General features: G+C 38.4%; 1 protein-coding gene across 1 annotated transcript in view; it reads left to right on the top strand.

Annotated features, from left to right (window-relative positions):
* atp6v1h (ATPase H+ transporting V1 subunit H) overlaps positions 1-19,143 on the top strand; it is a 28,025-nt gene that overhangs the window by 808 nt on the left and 8,074 nt on the right. Inside the window, exons 2-13 of the mRNA XM_067606257.1 lie at positions 684-837; positions 1,558-1,657; positions 2,268-2,357; positions 3,429-3,542; positions 4,883-4,987; positions 6,108-6,167; positions 7,144-7,241; positions 8,808-9,000; positions 12,933-13,111; positions 13,495-13,620; positions 15,014-15,115; positions 17,819-17,932. Coding sequence (XP_067462358.1) covers positions 734-837; positions 1,558-1,657; positions 2,268-2,357; positions 3,429-3,542; positions 4,883-4,987; positions 6,108-6,167; positions 7,144-7,241; positions 8,808-9,000; positions 12,933-13,111; positions 13,495-13,620; positions 15,014-15,115; positions 17,819-17,932 — 1,385 coding nt within the window. The 5' untranslated portion in view covers positions 684-733. The remainder of the gene's footprint in view (positions 1-683; positions 838-1,557; positions 1,658-2,267; positions 2,358-3,428; positions 3,543-4,882; positions 4,988-6,107; positions 6,168-7,143; positions 7,242-8,807; positions 9,001-12,932; positions 13,112-13,494; positions 13,621-15,013; positions 15,116-17,818; positions 17,933-19,143) is intronic.

The raw sequence follows: 19,143 nt of genomic DNA on the forward strand, positions 1-19,143 counted from the left end.
AAGTTTTGAGGTACTTGTACGGTACTTGAGTATTTCCATTTGATGCTACTTTATACTTCCACTCCAATACATTTGTTTGAGAGCTTTAGTTATTTTTCTGATTTAAGATTTGACACAATGGATAATATAACAAGTTTATGAAATACAACACTTTGTTAAAGAGTAAACCAGTGGTTACAAACCTTTTGGGTTATTGATGTCTTACATAAAACAGTGTGTAGTCAGGGTCACATTTCAGATGTCTATGAGTTGTTAACAGCTCCACCAAATAGTGATTTTTCCCTCTAAACTTCTCACATGGTTTTATTTCAATAAATGTTCAAATGATCCAATATTTCACCAAAAATCAAAGATTAGAGAAAAAAACTGAAAACAGATTTGTGTATCAGAACTTTGTTTTTTCTTCTTTCATCTCCCATTAATCATCTCACGACCCCTCAGATTTATCTGGTGACCCTTTGGAGGGGCACGACCCCTAGGTTGGGAACCACTGGACCACTGTAGGATTTTTCATGCAGGACCTTTACTTGTAATGGAGTATTTTTACATCGCTGTATTGGAACTTTTACTTAAGTAAAGGATCTGAATACTTCTTCCACCACTGGTGAATGTGCACACAAGCTACACTGTTACGTGTGTCTCTCACTCACTGTGCTGTTGTTGGTTTTGGTGTTTCCATCCAGGTGGTGTTGGATTTCTACCCTTACTATAACTGTAGCCAGAATATTATAGGATGGATATCCGCGGGGCTGTGGACGCTGCAGTCCCCACCAACATCATTGCTGCAAAGGCAGCTGAGGTTCGGGCCAATCTGGTCAACTGGCAGTCCTACCTACAGTAAGTAAAGCTATATCAGTAACAGTATATTTAATATTTGCATCTTCTCCTGCAGGTACTCTTCCTCTTATTATGTTGGGAGGTTTCAGCTCTCTACTAGGAATAGTTTAGAAAAATCTTCACTCCGCAAGCTACCTATTTTGCAGCATGGTTATTGTGACATTGTATTATTTCTTCAGTTTCTTTATAGAAAAATTGAGCTTTCATTCAATCAGAGTGCGTTGTGCTAATCTAAATACAGCTCTTCACTAGTTCTGCATAATGAGTCACTGTCTTGGGTGATGCTTCCTCATTTTGGCTGTATGTATTATTCCTGACTCTTTCTTTTGTTTCATGACTTGACTCTTTGTTTCCGCAAGTCGAATATATTGTATATATATGTGCCTACTATAACCATCCAGCTCCATGGATCATCCATGCTGTATTTCTTGCCTTCAGTGGAACATGTGGTATTTCCAGGTTTACTGCCATTATTGTGCAAGTAGCCCTTGCAATTAGAAGCAGGATGTTAGCGACAAAGGCTGAGCCCAATCCTCCAATGTGAGCATCAGCAGCATACTTATATGCTGTATGTCTTGCTCCATTATTAAAGGAAATTGCTTCACTCTTGGCTTTGCTGTAGGCATATTTAAAACTCACAAGTTTAAAATTACTTAGTACAAGTGATAATACATATGCTGTCATGCCAAAATTGCAATGTCTTGATCAATTTTCCTCTAGGAGTCAGATGATCTCTGCTGAGGACTGTGAGTTCATCAAGAAGTTTGAGGTGGCCAACTCTGAGGAGAAACAAGTGATTCTGACCAATGAAGGACATCAGGTAGTCCTGAGCTTTTAATTTTTGTGTGTTTACTTTATTTTCAGCTGCATGCGATAAACAAACAGTCAGACAGAATATTACATGAACAAGTTTTAGGCCCCTTTGTTGTTAATAATGGCATTACAGCTAAAAAAAAAAAAAAGAGGCTTCTTCCTTCATTATCTTTTGGACCAACAGAGTTGGTGTCTACATGTTCTAGTGCACAGAATGTGCTTTGGCACATCGTGCTAATTACAGTTTACCATTTGAGCAGTGACACAGAGAGGAAACTGCTGCGCTCGTGTTAATGTTCAGAGTTTTACAGTTCATCCTCAGAGATTTAAACCATCTGCTTTTAAACTGGATGTTTTTCTTTTATCTTCCATGTATTCCCTGGAATACATTCCCAGCACAATGTAGCCACTTGTGTTGTTTTTCTGTAATGTTGTTGTTGGTCTGATAGCACCCTTTAGGATCAGAGGTCCTTGTCAATTTCATTCATTTTTGTAAACCTCAGTTAGTCTTTTGAATGTTTTCAAATTCATTTTCTTCAATTTGTCAGGAGATACATGTGGACTGTGTTTTTCTGAGTTTGTACATGTTTTTTGTTGTTTGTTTTTTTTTCACTCAGTGTGCAAAGACCTTTCTGAACCTGATGGCCCACATCTCCAAGGAACAGACAGTCCAGTACATCTTGACTCTGATTGATGACACTCTGCAGGTACACAGACAGAGCCATTGACTTTGGACAAATGGGACACGCATGTACATATATATATAGACTTTTTGAGAAGATAGCAGGGCCATTGTCAGAAAGCTTGAACGCTCCAAAGGTCATTGTTTTGCCCTCGCCAAACAATACTTGTCAATTAAATATTGAAGTTCTCCCTGGGCCTTAGATACACTGACAGTGGTTTAAGTAATTATTGCAAGCAAAAACAGGACACTAAATTCTATATGTATAAACAAAAAGTGTTAATTTTCCACTGAAGTGTAACAAAATGCTTCTTTCTTTTTTTAGTCAATGTCTGTCTGCCATAAAATAAATAAACAACAATCTATTATTACGCTAAATATGAATGTATTGATAAACACAGAAATTCAGAGTAGCTGAAATAAATGTTTAACCATTTACAGTAGCTCCAGAAAAACTAGAGCTAGCTAAAAATGGTAAATCTTTTACCCAGGTTGGACTTCCCTTCTTCCAGAACATACCAGATATTTTATGACAACAGTTTGTTAGTTTTACTATATCTGTTAAACAAATATAATGGTAAGTCTGCATCAGTTTAAAGTCTTTCAGTCTTTAGCTCTCTCCACTTTGCAAAAGGTGCACTGCTATTTATTTGGGCTGTGAACCAAGTTCGTTCCTTATGGGGTTTAGTTCAGACAAAGCCTGGTGGGGCGAAAAGCTCCCTGCAAACACAGAGAGCACGGCCAGCCTACGTGTTCAGAAAGTTAAAAATCTCAGCAGCCGTTGAGGAAAAGAGAAGTGACTTGCACTAATCGCAGGACTTTTGAAATGGTGAAATGAAAGTTATTAATTCATTGAGTGATTGCGCTTTTTCTCATTACTCATAACTGATTTAAGATTTTAGCTAATTTGGGAATCACTTTCACATTATCCTTTTTTATAAGGTCTTTTCTTTGAAATATTGAATATTCTTTTGCTTTTAAAGATGTTTTATGATCCATGCAGTCAGTCGTTTACTTCAGCTGTGCAGCAAATTTCTCTGAATCTAGATTTACAATCCAAGAGCTCATTCAAGATTTTAATTCAAATGTCACTCAGGAGAACCATCAGAGGGTGAACATCTTCTTCGACTATGCAAAAAAGACGAAGAACACTGCCTGGTCCTACTTCCTTCCCATGCTGAATCGTCAGGACCTCTTTACCGTCCATATGGTGAGTTACTCAGAGCATGGTAAAATGCACAAATCAAAATTCAACCTGTGCCTGCAACATTAGACTAGCTGGTGCATGTAAAACCTAAAAAAATACCAGAACATAAGCAGTCTTTTACTATTGAGGAATATAAAAATGTTAACATTTGAAATTAAAAGGGCATAGCAAGCTTTAACCTTAATGAGGAAACAACTGTCATCCTTGCTTAAAACTCTCGCACTGTTTGGTATTTCTAGTAGCTGAAATGAGTTAATTAAGCAGAATCTATGAAACATTGTAGTGTACTGAACAGAATACTTAAATTTGCACAACACTGAACCCGAAAGCTTTCAGTTTTCACAGATAAGGTACATTTTTCACAGCTATTAATCTTCCACAGATGTGAAACTGCCTGTAATCATAACAAACCATCAATAATTCCTCACAAAGCAACCTTCCCCCTTTTTCCTCGATAACAGGCAATTAATGTAATGATTTCTCCCTGCCACCCTTTTCAAATAAAAGATGACCACCTAATGACTGACTAACCGAGTGCTCTGTTAGGACACCCACAGCTTAATTAAGAATACCAGCCAGATGGCGTCCAGCAGGTGGGCAAAATGTGACCCCAAGTCTGTGACACAGCACTTTAACTCAATCCAAATGTCATGCTGACTCTTGCTTTTAAATTACAGTCTTGATATTTCAACACATTCTCCCCGGTCAAGGAGAAAATTGGCGAACACATTTTGTCATCACCGGGCACAAGGAGCACTTTACAAGCTGAAATTGTTTATGAGATAGTTGACATGGCCTCGTCTTTGCACGCAGATGCCATTGTAGATCATCTTTTGTGTTAAGTCAGTATTTTTGTCGGGTGTCTGGTCAAAGTATTTTAAACCGAAGGACTTGTTATCCAAGTCTGCCCAGTTTTCATCCTTGACTCCCTTTTTTTTATTTCTCCCTTTCTCCCTGGAGTTTAAATTAAAGATGCTGTGATGCATCATAGAAGACTTGATTATAAGCCAGAGCTACAAATGGAAAAAGTTATTGTATTTTTTTTTTTTAGCTTCTCCTCACCTTAGTACTCTTTCTCACTTAAAGCAGCAAAGGGACGTTACTGCAGTCTGCAAGCAAAATAGTTCAGTCTTATTATCATTGCTCAGAATATACTTTATGTATACTGAACTCATTTTTAGATTTTTAAAACAAATGCTGAATAATTCTACATGATTTTCATCGCTGCCATTAAAATGTTAAACTGTGGTCTCAATGTGATTTATTGTGGCCTAAATTTCTACTCTTGGCAGACTGTTGGTGCACCACTATATGAATTTGAAATGTCCTCCTTCCTATATTAGGCGGCGAGGATCATCGCCAAGCTGGCTGCCTGGGGCCGTGATCTGATGGAGGGAAGCGATCTTAACTACTACTTCAACTGGATAAAAAGTCAGCTCAGTTCACAGGTACATGAATCTGAGTTTTTATTTTGTGTGATTTTTAAAAGGGCTTTCCAAAGAATCTCAATAAAAAGGTGGTTAGTGAGTTGTTTCAGTGATAATAAGGCTGCGTGCAAAGTCATCGACTACATGTGGAACAGACATTATTAATCCTATGTGACCTGTTCAATACATTGTCATATTACAGTCCCTTTTTTTTTTATAATAAATGGCATGTTCTGTCTGTTTTTATTTGATTAACAACAGACCGCCATAGCACTTGCAGAAAGGTGATACAGGGCACCAAAATCATGAGTTTATTCTCAAATAGGTCAATAATATGTGCAATGAATATTGCATGTTCATTTTTTAACAAATCAGGAGATCATGCTCATTTGAAAATTGTGTTTGTTGTGCTGTTGGAAAAGTCTAATTCATCCTGTTATGTAATTTAGTTTTAATAGAAACTGATTAACTTTTTAGTTCTTTTAAATCGAGACATGAGTTATTATTTCTTAGTTAAACATTCGCTCAGAATGACAGCGTCTTTCTCATTAATTTATTACATTTTCTTTTTCAAAGAGTCTAATTGTCTGATTTCTCTCTATTATTATATTTTTATATATTATTTTCCCTTCTATTGTTTGGGCTCAAGGTGAGAAACCTTGTTTGAGTTGATATAATATATTTATTCATATTGAGGTTGAGCAGTCTTGTCATACCTTGAGATGGTCCAATGAAAGCTGCCCTGTAGGTGCTGGCTTTGCCTTGGCAGATGTATGCACCAAAGAGTGGGCTGATAAGACAGTTGAATATTGATTTCCAGTTCCTCTTGTGCTTCTGCTTTGTCCACCAGTATTTCTAAAATATCATGTTGCAGCCAGCTCTGCTCAAAGCATGATTTTATCAGTGTGTCTTGGTTTATAAAATGTTTTCATGAGCCGCAATAGCTTCTTGAAATTATGCTTGATAATCATTTCTCTCCTCAGCAGCCAATCAACAAATCAGTGATGATCCCCTGTGACAGGATTGGCCTTGTGGTCGAGTTTACAGTACATACTGTGTAGTCCAGCGCCACTGTAACTCAGCTCAAAGCGATGTATTGTCATCAATTTTGCACCTGTTTCTTTTGTTTATCTCTTATTAGAACCTACATGGTACAGGTCCAGAAACAGGCTCAGGAGCAGGAACTATTTCTCCCAGTGAAGTGAGTATGAGTGAAGTGCATCTCCGGTCAGCCTGGCGCTTCCAAAAAAAAAAACGGCCGGGTTTGTGCAAGCTGGCATCTGACAGCTGTCACTGGACTTTCACATCTTTTCTTTCCCCTCTTTTCTCTCCCATCCTGTTCCTGCACCGCAGTTTTTCATTAATAATTCCAGATTGCTGATGACCTGAGTCTCTAAAAACACACATTACTGAAATCCAGCAGGGATTCTCCATTTAGATAGCATGGTGTTTGCTGCCACTGGTTGGTTTTAACTGTACAAAATTGCATGCCATAAGCCACTTCTCCTTAATGCTGAAAGCGCATGACAACAGCTTTCCTGTACATTAGGATAATAAGGGAAAATTGGAATAGCATTTGCACAGCAGCAGCATCCTACCATTGTTATATCACATACTTTTTCAAGCATAGCGTGGTTATTCTGAGAAGTGTGCTCAGAAATCTATTGACCCAGGCGCCATCTAATAACTGAACATCATCTTTTCCTCTGCATTTTCAACCAGGTAACCTCCACTTCTCCACTCTTCTGTCTTGACTGCTGCCTGCTCTTCTTGCTGGACATCTTTGCTTCAATTCAACTCCTCTTTAATTAACAGATTAATGTGATCTATTTTCTCCTCTTAGCTTCCTCCTCTCTAATCTCAATTTACATTATTCTGCTCAGGTGTGATGGGAGACTTTTCCCTGCTATTGCTCTGTTTTGTACCACTGGAGTCTGTGATCTAGCATGTGTTGATGTATTCTAACTATAGACTGCATGTGCAATGCCTCAGGTTTGGTAGGTGATGGTAATGCAAGTTTTGGACTTCTTCCATGTGCTGTCTCTGCTTGTCAACTACTCCATGTTTCTAAACTGCACTAATTGTACTTGACCTTCTAATGTTTTGCTTGCTTTCCTGATTACACAGCTAAGGCTCATGTTCTTATGTGGGTAAATGTTTGCTTCTGTCCTTTGCAGAGCTCTCAGTATGTCCAGTGTGTGGCCGGGTGCCTTCAGCTGATGCTGAGGGTCAATGAGTATAGGTTTGCTTGGGTGGAGGCTGATGGAGTTAACTGGTGAGTAATAGTTTCTTTTAAAGGACAAGTGTGTAAGATTTAGTGGCATCTAGCGGAACAGACTTGGCAGAAATGGAAGATAATATTCATAAGTATGTTTTAATTAGTATATAATCACCTTCACCTAACTAGTGCCCATTCAAAACGTGCCTGTTTGGAACGGGGCGATTGCTTAAAACCACATATGTATGTATCAATTGACAAACGTATCAATTAAAATTATAAGGATTTCCAAAATTATATGGTTTTAATCCATACAGACTTCACCAGTGAGAGTAAACAGAGGTTGAACCGTAGAAGCAGTTTATGGCCTTCTATTGGTTGATTCTGCTGCCAATCAAACATGTCTGCTCCTATTGGCTAGTTTTACTGCCTCCGCCTATGTTTTTTTTTTTCTCCTGTGTGCACTCATTCTTTCTTCTTGGGCAGTTTAGCTGAGCGGGGCGCGTGCCTTTGTCCCGCACAGCGAGTCAGAGCCCAGAAGCCCCGCCCCACTGTGGTGTGACATTGTTGATATCAAACAGCCCCAACTGCACTCAGACACAGAGCAGAGCAGCTCACTGTTTGCTTGTTTTATTCAATGCTCATTAATATTAAATGTGTCTCCTCAGTAAATCACCTGCTGAGTGTTTGATGGTTGCTTATTTGTACTTTAGAACTTAACCACCATGAAACAATCAGAAGATAATGTTGTATTTCTGTCATTCACAGGCTTTCTCTCTCTCTCTCTCTCTCAGAGAAAGCTTTCCAGCCTGTCTTTCTGATGCTCACTCATACTCTCAGTTCGCTCGCCCTCTCTCTCTGTTTTTCTTGTCTTTTTTAAAATGAGTCGTGAAACCCACAGCAAATCCTAACTTTTAACGTTATCAAACGAAGAGAGATGTCATCCCCTCGACTCTCTCATGGCATGGTTGTACAGCTCTGATCATGACATGCAGTGCAGAGATTCCTTCCTTTAGTAGATAGACGCTAGAAATATCTTCACATCACCCCAAGTAAATATTTACAAAGGATAGTCCTCACAGTGTTCACTCTTGAGAAGAACGTGGTTTACTCTGCAGCCACATTAATCTAACGTAGATGGAGCAGAGTGAGACATGTGATGCGAAGAGCATTATTTCATATTTTGATTGCCCAAATGTCTTATACATATTATTTATGATCCACAACATCTTCCTCTAGGTCCCAAACCTTTTCTTGATATGGCTGTTTACAACTAGGCTTTCTGCTTTATTTGGATCAGATAATTATTGCGCATCTATGAGATCCACATCTCTGCACTTACCAGCTATTTCTGCAAATGTATGATTCGCTGTCTAGCTGTAGTCATTAGTACTCAGTATTTTGAGCAGCTCTTCCGTTGTCTAAAGGCTGTCTGAACATTGTATTCCCAACCATCATCGGAGATAATGGATTGGCAGCATGTAGGCACACAGCTGTGAAAGCTCTTCTATTAGTAAACAGGTGGTAGATATAGATGTGGGTCTTTTTCCTGGCACTTTGCGTTTGTTTTTTTGTCCCATTTTACTTTTTATTTATTTATATTATTTTTTTCTTCTATCCAAGTATAACAGCGGTGCTGAGCAACAAGTGTGGCTTCCAGCTCCAGTACCAGATGATCTTCTGTGTTTGGCTCCTGGCCTTCAGTCCTCAGCTCTGTGAGCAGTTGAGACGCTACAACGTAGTGCCAGCCCTGTCCGACATCCTCCAGGAGTCTGTCAAGGAGAAGGTCACTCGAATCATTCTGGCTGCCTTCCGGGTATGTGGAGAATTTCTCACTTGCTGTGTTTCTCTGAAATCCTACTTTTCACTGAAAATCTTTTGAGCACACTGGCTGAAATGCTTTCCCATTTCTTCCTATTCATTTGTCTGAAGGTGCTTCTTTTTTGGCTAAACTTAAAGCTATCAAGTTGAAATGTTTGCAGGTCGCTATTTCATGTCAGCACTTTTATACTGATATAGGACAGTCACTGGGCATTTTTCAAAATCCTGCACAACACTTTGAATGTTTATTAAGGCTGTATACTTTATCAGAACAAGAACAAACTGAAATGACAGCTCTTAAACAACAGCTGAGGCAGCCTATAAATAACCAAGCCCATAAAAGATACATAAATACAATTTCTCATTATGCTGCCCTTTCAGCTTCCAGCTGTGATTGCTCAAAACATCTTTTGAATATTTAATGTACTCTTAAGGCTGCGTTTGCGCTAAATCCGGCAATGCGTGAAAAACAGCGGCCCTCCCATTCATTTGAATGCAGGCAGTGCATTTACGCTGCGAGAGTGGGGACCACACAGGGCTCAGCAAAAAACCACAGTGGCTGTCCGGCAAGAAGTTGAACAGTATTCAACTTTTGCAAAAACACAACCTGACGTCACACTGCGGCGGCCAATCACATTCATGCAACTGCACATTCCTGGTGGATTACTTTGTAACATGAACACTGTATTCGGTTGTTTACCTCATGATTATCGCGATGAAAGATAAATACAGTTGCTGCTGTGAAAACTTTCCAGAGCTGTAAAATCCTGTCTGTGAGTTTTACAAACCAATGCACCGTGTTTTGGCTTCGGATAAATCCTTAAATGCATCAATCTGTAACTCCAACTCAACTTCCTGGATAAATTGTCTCACCAGTACCTCAAACATCATGCCCCTACCATTGTGGCACCCTGCGTTGTAAAGCCAGATTGCCGGATTTGGTGTGAATGCAGCCTAAGAGCTGCTTTCTGGACTTGCTCTGCTGTTTTGTGTTTATGTGAGGTAATGAATTCCCCATACTAAGCAAAGACAAAATTAGATGAATGGGAAAGGCCCCATTTATCTCCCCATGCTCAGGCACTCTGTAAGCAAGCAAGTTAGTGAGTCTGGCAGGGCTGCAACACAGGTCGAAACATCTGGGGAAAACATTAAAAATCAATGTGATAACTTCAGGTCTTCAGAAGGCTAAGTATTTGAATAATTTAAAGTAGTCCCAAATGATTACATATTTTATCCAGATGATATCTACTGATATTTTTGCTTACAATAATAAGTCTCCACTGTAACACCATGCTTTGCATTACATTAAATTCACTTTGCAAATGGTTTTGTCCAAATCAGCTCACAGTAAGTGCTTTCAAAATCAATAGGAACACTGCATTTGTCTAGTTGGCAGCCTACAGTACCTGGCCCCCCTCAGCACGCACTATATTGAATACATATAAAAATATTCATGTCAAATCTATGAATTACAGCATAAATATGGATTTTTAAATGAAAAGCTTCAGTGATCTTCAGGCTTTGTCCAACCCGGCAACACCGGACAGCCTCACCTTGCCCAGAGCACAGTGGTGTAGTAAATGGCATTGATTACATGATTGAAACATGAGTTTGAGCTCATATAACACTGGAGGAAAGTTGGCTATTTTCAAACCCAGCCTGGAGAAAGACATTTTAGGCGGCTTGTACTTCTCTGTCAACCCGTTTTCATCAGTATTATACTGTTGTCTTGTAACCTCTGAAAATGGGCATCTGTGTTTCTGATGGACTACCTTGCTAGTGTCTTTTTGTTTCCTGAAATACATTTTAGGGAACATGTAGTACAATATTATGTTTGCCTCAATGGACTGCATGTGTTCTTGCTTTGAATTCCCCCCCAAAGCTCATTCGTAACACCTCTCATACCAGCAGCGCTGTCACATCAAGCGTCTGTGAGTGCACCCGTTAAAGAAAGGGGCTCAGTTTTTAATTGGACAGGGAAGTTTGTAGCTCAGTGTGACTGCTATATTGCAGCTAATTAAAAGCAATGGTGGGCAGTGAAGGGAGACCCTGAAATGTCTTGACGTGAAATGGGTGTTCCCAAGAGTCGTTCAACCTACCTTACGGTGTACGTGTTTAAAAAAAAAAAACATTGTTACTCATCAACGAATGGAGAAGTGTTTTGTTGATACTCAAGGGTTCCTGATTTTGTGTCATGCAGGAAATGAGGAAATTAGGATTGTCACATTCTAGTAGAATTTTCCCTTTTTACAAAATCCTTCTTGAAAAACATTAAAAATATTGTTCTCCGTGTTGCTATTTTTCCCAAATGTCCTAATTATGTAAATTATCCTGCTCACCACATGGGAATAGTAATGTGACTTGAATTATCCTGACCATCTGGAAGTCCTTGAACACATCCTCAAAGGCAGTACTGCCGTATTTGCGATGTGTTCACCCTATCCTAACTCTGGTACTAAAAGATGTTTCATACTTTGAAAACCATATTCAGTTAGGCTCCAGAATAGAAATGAAATATCTTTTAGTCTTATGCCTTCAAAGGCAAGCAGGCTCTTAACATTTGCTATGACTTGATAGAGATGATGTGAACTCATCACAGGTTCTTTAATGGAAAAAAAAAAATCAGATATTTGTTGTTAGGTGTAGCTATGCCCTGAACGGAGGCTGAAAGGGTCTAATCAGAGTATAGAGTGCATTTTTCTCTATCAGGGCGACTGCTGAAGCCACTTTTCCTATGTATCACTCCATAATTTCGCCACCAAAATTTTCTCTTCATTTTGGCAAGACTGAGTTCCTGAAAGTTTGTCCAAAGATCTTCCGTCATAAAAGATTTTATGATACTTGAACATTGTGTTCTTGTTGCAGTGTAAAGCCGCACTCATCCCCTTCACAACTCACTCAGAACTCCTGAACCTGAACCCTGGTTTAAGAGGTTAACTCTGAAATGTTTTATCCACCACAGAAGAAATTCTTACTTTAATAACACTATTTGAGGAAATTCTCAGTTAATGTATATGTAGTTTTTTTATTGTTATTTCAATTATTATGGAAAAGCAATTAAACTGTTTTGAATAAAATAACCAGACAAGAATGTCTGTTTTTTGGCTAATACCAGACAAATTAAGGTACATCATCACATTAACTCAAGTGTCATATAAAAATCCAGTAATGCTGTGTAGAGCAGTCCTGCTTATTGATTGACTACATTCTAATACACCCCAAAATATTATAGCTACCTCTCTGACGATTGACCAGTTTCACATCATCTTACTGTTTCTGTCTTCATATGACTTATTTATTATCTTTGTTTGCTTCTATTATTTAACATGAAACTGGAAAAAAAAAGAAAAAAATGATCCTTTATGAAGAGGCGTATCAATCATTTATTTATTCTTTAGTTTTATTTTATTTATTTTTCACCTACAACTTGTCATTATCAATTAACCTGCAGATTGTTTTCTATTAATAAATTAATTATATTGTCTATAAAATGTGAGAAATTGTGAAAAATGCTCATCACAATTTTGCAGAGCTCAAGGTAGTGCTATCAGATTGCTTGCTTGTCCAGTTAACTGTCTAAAATCTAAAAGACATTTAATATCCAATATAATAAAAGCAAGAAAAGCTGCAAATCCTCACATTTGGCTGTAACCAATGAATGTCTGGCATTTTTTGCTTGATAAATAACTCAAACAATTATCAAAATTCTTGTTGAATAATTTTCTGTCATTCAATTAATTGACTAAGGGTTTCAGCACTGTTAAGTATTTCAATTTATTCATTCATTTGATATGAATAAGTACATTCTCTCAGATTGTGAGTGTTTTGAATTTGCTAATTAACTGCTCACATATGAGTCAAGTAATTCATATACATGCATCTATTAGCATATGGCATGATATTCACACCGCTGTTGTCTGATCACAGAATCTTCTGGAGAAGTCTGCTGAGAGGGAGACTCGTCAGGAGTACGCTCTGGCTATGATTCAATGCAAGGTGCTGAAGCAGCTCGAGAACCTTGAGCAGCAGAAGTACGATGACGAGGACATCACCGAGGACATCAAGTTCCTGCTGGAGAGGCTGGGAGAGAGTGTGCAGGATCTTAGGTACCTGGTGGACTCTATTTCATGAATAATAAGAAATCACTCATGGTTTAGCAAAACCAATCGTTGTGAGTGATAAGTAACTGTGTGTAATGTGGTATAGAAATGATTGAACACAGTGCTGTACATGAAAGGGGCACATTTTTCCAAAGACATGTTTCTGTTGATTTGTATTGATTACACGCATGGATGACCACTAGATATTCGCTGTACTTGAAATGTGTTCCACTTGACCATATACCGTACCCCTCAAATCAATTCTCTTGACAATAGGTGGGTTGAGAGGTAGTGGCATTATCTTTGCAGTAAGATGAATAACAGTGGTGATCCTAGGACTATCCTCTTTAACCTTTTTCTCTCTTTTTTTTCTTTTTTTTTATCAACAGCTCATTTGATGAGTACAGCTCTGAACTCAAGTCTGGCCGCCTGGAATGGAGCCCTGTGCACAAGTCTGAGAAGTTCTGGCGCGAGAACGCCGTCCGCCTGAATGAGAAGAACTATGAGCTCCTCAAGTAAGATGAAACATATAATGTAGTGAGACATTTTATTTTCTCCATGGCCCTGTAAAAACTTCATTCTCACATTTACACGTCAGCAAAAGCAAATGAACAATGCCGCTGGAAGTACAGTTTGTTCTTTAACACAAGGGCACAAAATATTATTTATTATAGGTTACATTTGTGCCACTAGTGAAGTGAATTAAATAAACTAATATGATTTGAAATTGTGTGTGTGTGTGTTCTGAAGTTGAAAATGAGAAGAACTCCCCCACACTGTCTTGCTTACTGCTGAATATTTATCAAATCACAATGTTTCGGTCTGTCTGACCTTCATCAGGTATGTCAGGGAGTTCTTCTCATTGTTTTTAAGTGGCACCTTCCTCCGACGCACCTGTCACATATTCAGGTGTTCAAAGTTTTTTTTTAATGTCAAAAATGTTTTGAGAATGTGACAACTGAAATTAAAATATGTGACTGGTTTTGAATAGACTTCTGAGGCTTTGAAAGGTTAAACACAGTTTCCAAAATTGAAAAAAATATATAAAATATAAAATTTACATTCAAATCCAGATGAAATGTCACCACTCAAACGCATTTAAGTAATTAACTTGACTTTAAGAAGTTGTAATAGTTGGCATTTTTCACTGTTTTCTGACATTTTATCAACTAAATGATTAATGGAATAAGCGAGTAAATAATCAGCAGATTCATCGATAATGAAAACAATTGTTAGTTGCAGCTCTACACGTCTTTTAAACTTTTAACAGCTGCTGAAAAGGCACTCTCACTAGCATCATCTCAGTTTGATGATTGCACTATCTGTCGACATTGTTTTTCACTGTTGATGTATGTATGTGTGTGTGTCCAATCTAAGGACTCAGATCACAAGAGATAAAACATCAATTTGTGTCTTTGTTCTTTGGTATTTCAGTCACTCACTCTGTTGGGCCTATCTACATTCATTAAAAATCTTGATCTGTCCATCTCATTGTCTCATCACTGTCCTCTCTCTGTAATCAGCTCAGGCATCATCTCAGCTTAAATTACCCTCCTTTTTTTATTATGCTCTTTCCCCCCCGACTCTCACCCACTCACTGTCACACTCTGAACCCTGAAGTGTCACACTTTCAGAAGATGCCTCACATCCTCTGTCCTTAGATTTGGACTTTAGGTTTTACCTCAATTTTAAAGTCACATTAAACCATACTTTTAGGGACTTCAGTGTATTTCTACATCCACCACCTTCTCAGGGAAAAATAACCTTGGCTAATGTATTTATGAGTATATATTACAAAAGTCTTTGTCTAGAAGCTTCTGAGAAATAGATGATTTTCAGAGTGAATCAGCTGTGATGGAATGCAGACCGCTGTTTTTAAATGACTCTCTGTCTACCTTCCTTCAATAGGATCTTAACTCGGCTCTTGGAAGTGTCTGATGACCCTCAAGTCATAGCAGTGGCAGCTCACGATATTGGAGAGTATGTGCGTCACTACCCACGAGGAAAACGGTAAGACACTTGCCTGTGAAAACTCATTTCCGATCAAACCTTAAAGCCGCTGTGTTTAGAATTTCCAATTATGGCAACTCCCTGTTTTATTATCAAAAGCCAAAGACACTGCTATAAACAGCAATGCTGCCACCACAACCGCCCACCTCCATCAACAGATGCTGGCTACACATATACCACCTTGTGGGGTATCACAAGAACTGTGATAGGTTAGCACAGGCTGCTTGTGTTTTCTCCTACAAGCTTCTGATTACAGTGGAGATTGTTGAGTGAAGACAGCATGAAGCAAATTTTCAAGAAAAATTTATCTTCTCATTCTCATCTGCTTCTCCTCACACATCTAGCAGAGCCATCACTACTGCAAACAGACTGCTTACACAGCCCGTGTTCTCTGTCACACTGAATGAAACAATGTAAACAGTAAACTGTGTGGAATGGTCCCACAGTCATTGCTGAAACCATGCAGACATTCCCACCATCACTTCTATCACAATGTGAATTAAATAATGTTAACACAGCTATTGCGGGGAACATAATTAAAGCACAATATGACCTGTTCACATACGATACATCTGTCTAGAGTTGTAGTGGTGCTCTGAACTACAAATTAAATCCTACGCTTTAGGTATCTAAGGCAGGACTGCTGTTAACGGCAAAAATCAGAATAAAGATCTGTAGCAATTTTAATTAGAAACCATTAGGACCACTGTTAATCCCTTGTACCAATTAAAATTCCTGCTGAAGAGCTCCTGAAGCATCCGTCCTTTGAATCTACACCGACGCCAACCTGCGTCGCAGCGTCTCTGTCATCAGAGGCAGCTGCTCTGTCAGCACCACCGCTCCTCAGATGCTGAAAGGACAGCAGGCGGACAAACTGTCACCAGGCTGATTAACATCAGTAACTTACTGGATAAGAATAGATTTCATGTAGGCTACGTGCATAGTATATATGAAGAAAACTGAATTGTCTTCATTTATTGGTTGTTTGATTTTTTTTTTTTTTTAATTTTACATTTATATGCACGTGATGAAACTGTAAAGCTCATAGCCACATAGGGGGGCCTTTGTCAATCATTACAGATAAAGTCTACAACATATAGACAACCGGAGATTTGAACAGTTGTCATGGAGATCACGCTTCACTAAGCACACCAGAGATAAAAAAAATATCTCACTGAGATGTGAAATGTGTAAAAAAAAAAAAAAAAAAAAAAAAAAAAAAGATGGTTTCATTTGATAAGATCGAAGTGTATTTGCTCTGTGAGATGAGCGAGTGATAGATGTCAAAAATTATTGTCTTTTTAGATGAATGGCATGAAAGTGACACATACGCTGTAACAATTTTCAACAGCATTGTGTCATTTTTCTACAAACAAAAACATCAGAATAAATTCAACTCTTAGCAGCTTTAAGATGGCGTTTGCATTGCCCTTACATTCTGTACATCTGGGGTTGGTCAATAAAATAAAAAATGCTGGCTGCACTATATCTCAGCTCTGGACACACTGTAATTTCATGTCAGCAATTTTACAAGTACCAGAGGAGTGAACAACACATTTTTGCATGTGCTTCAACAGCTTCACTCCTCCTGAGTGATTTGTGTCTACTTCATTATCTGCACATCCAACACTTGTAAGAATACTCAAATAAATCTATTGTTTGTTGAGTGGTGCTAAAATTGATCTTTGGTATCTTGCAAGCCTTTTTCATTTTAGGTACTTGCACGTTGCCTGTGTTTGATCAGCACCCAACACTAACATATTTTATAACAGATAAATCAAACCACATAGTTTAGGATTAGACGCCGACCAGTTCGTGTACAGCCAGGGACCTTTTGTTGCATCTCTCCACTGTCTCTAATAAAGGCATAAAATGCTTCCTCCAAAAGATTCAAACCATATGAGAGATAAACAAATGAGCAAAGAGTTTGCTTTCCTTTCGATTAAAATCTAAATCAATGACACTTGTATAAAGGAATAATTGACCAATGTCTCCTCTAGTCTGCAGCTCACATTTAAATGGGGAAATACAAAAACACTACTTCAAAGTAGCCAATTTCCTGTTGTGACAATAGTTGTTATTATCTGAACACACTGATTGACCTCCACAGGTCTATCTCATCCCATCTCCTTACAACCCCAGGGAAACAAGATCGTTTTCCATTTCTGTACAGATAATAGCAAAGTTCAAGGTGTTTTTCTTTTTGTTATTGTCTTAAATCCTCCGATGCTGCTCATTCTTGTCTGTCCTCATCCTGTGTTCTTTAGGTCTCCTCCAACATTTGTTATTCCAGAAACACTGTGCAATTGACAGGCAAATAATAGTTTCTTTTGTCTCCTATATCAACCATATAACCCTGTAGTCACAGTCAGAGGGTTGATGTGCCCCATTTCCAGCCTTATGTTGCTAATTAGACCCCACTAGGATTGGTTGAAAGTTGATGTGTAGCAGCACCGATACTTTTCTTTTCTCCGGTCAGACCATTTATTATTAAATGTTTTATTCAGGTCTGTTTCCTTTTCAAAGCATTATATCCTTTTACAAGGCCACTGATCCCGCATAAGGTAAATAGAAAATTTCAGTCAGGCTAGATTATATTACCTGGTCATGTTCCTCTGAATGACCTAAAAGAAGGAAATAATACCTGTTTTCTGTGCGGATGCAGGCCTTTTCCCATTATACCTTTTATTCCTTCCATTTCAGGGTGATTGAGCAGCTGGGTGGGAAACAGCTGGTGATGAATCACATGCACCACGAGGACCAGCTAGTCCGTTACAACGCTCTGTTGGCCGTGCAGAAGCTCATGGTCCACAACTGGTAAGAACACGTTTATAAGCTCATTGATGTGATGCATTCTGTTTTAATATGAACCTCTTATCACCTACATGGTGTCATGAGAATAACTGGCCCTTAAAGCTTCCAGGTTTTCTGACAGGGAAATAACAACTGCCTGCATTTGAATTCAAATTATTAAAGATCCCGCACAACCTCACACATTTTCATTTATTTTGATCTCTGCTCAGGTTGAGCATGGGTGGATATTTGCTGGGAATTATGTAGGGCTGTCCCCAATACCTTTTTTTTTTGAGGCCTCGAAGCTTCCAAGGCTGTTACGGCTGGCCTGAAGTATGTCAATATTTGTTTCTTACATTTACATTCAGATCTAAAAGTCTGTATTTGAAGATTCCTTCAGTGACATCCAACAGGTCACGACATGCCAGCTAATGAACTGTTGTTACTATGTGTTTTGGTTGTTCATGGAGAACAAAGAGAATAATATAGAAGATGGACATTTTAACAGTTTCCAAGTTAGGTTGGAGTATTCTGCTCTTAAAGGACTTGAAGATTTTTAGTTTTTGGTGTTAAAGGCTTTAGCTGTTGACATGAAGGCAGTTTATTATAATGATAGACTTTATTTATATAGCACTTTTCAAAGCATATTTTACAGAGTGCTTCTAAAGGCGATAAAAAACAAGATGAATGAAGCAAAGACGATCCTTAACTAAAAACACACTTAAAGCACATTACTAGCACAAAACCATTACATATGTAATGCACAAATATGCGTACACAGTATATATGCATAAGAAATTCACACATTTGCATAACAAACACATACATAGGTTTACCATCCTACAAGCAAAGTAGTGATGTGACACTCTGTCAGTTTGGCGTCATGTACATTTACATAAAAAAAATGTATAAATTTATTCTAAGGTCATGTAGTCATCATGGTTCTCATTTCACAAATTAGTTGAATCTCTAATCAGCGTCAGAGGGAATTATACCACAGCTGATTGTACATTACCTATTCTTCTGATCTCCCGGTATGAAACTGCGAAAAATGGCTTCATGTATCCACTAAAGTGTATTAAACCCTCTCACCAGCACAATTTTGAACAGCATATGCTTAATTTTACTGAGGCACTGGTCAGTACTAATCTAATGTTAAAACATCACTCCTTTTGTTTCCTCTGGGTCCAAACACTCAACTTGCCTCTCAACCTGTGTTTTTTCTGTCTACTGGA

This window comes from Thunnus thynnus, chromosome 12 (genome assembly GCF_963924715.1).
Source record: "Thunnus thynnus chromosome 12, fThuThy2.1, whole genome shotgun sequence".
Classification (NCBI taxonomy): Eukaryota; Metazoa; Chordata; class Actinopteri; order Scombriformes; family Scombridae; genus Thunnus; species Thunnus thynnus.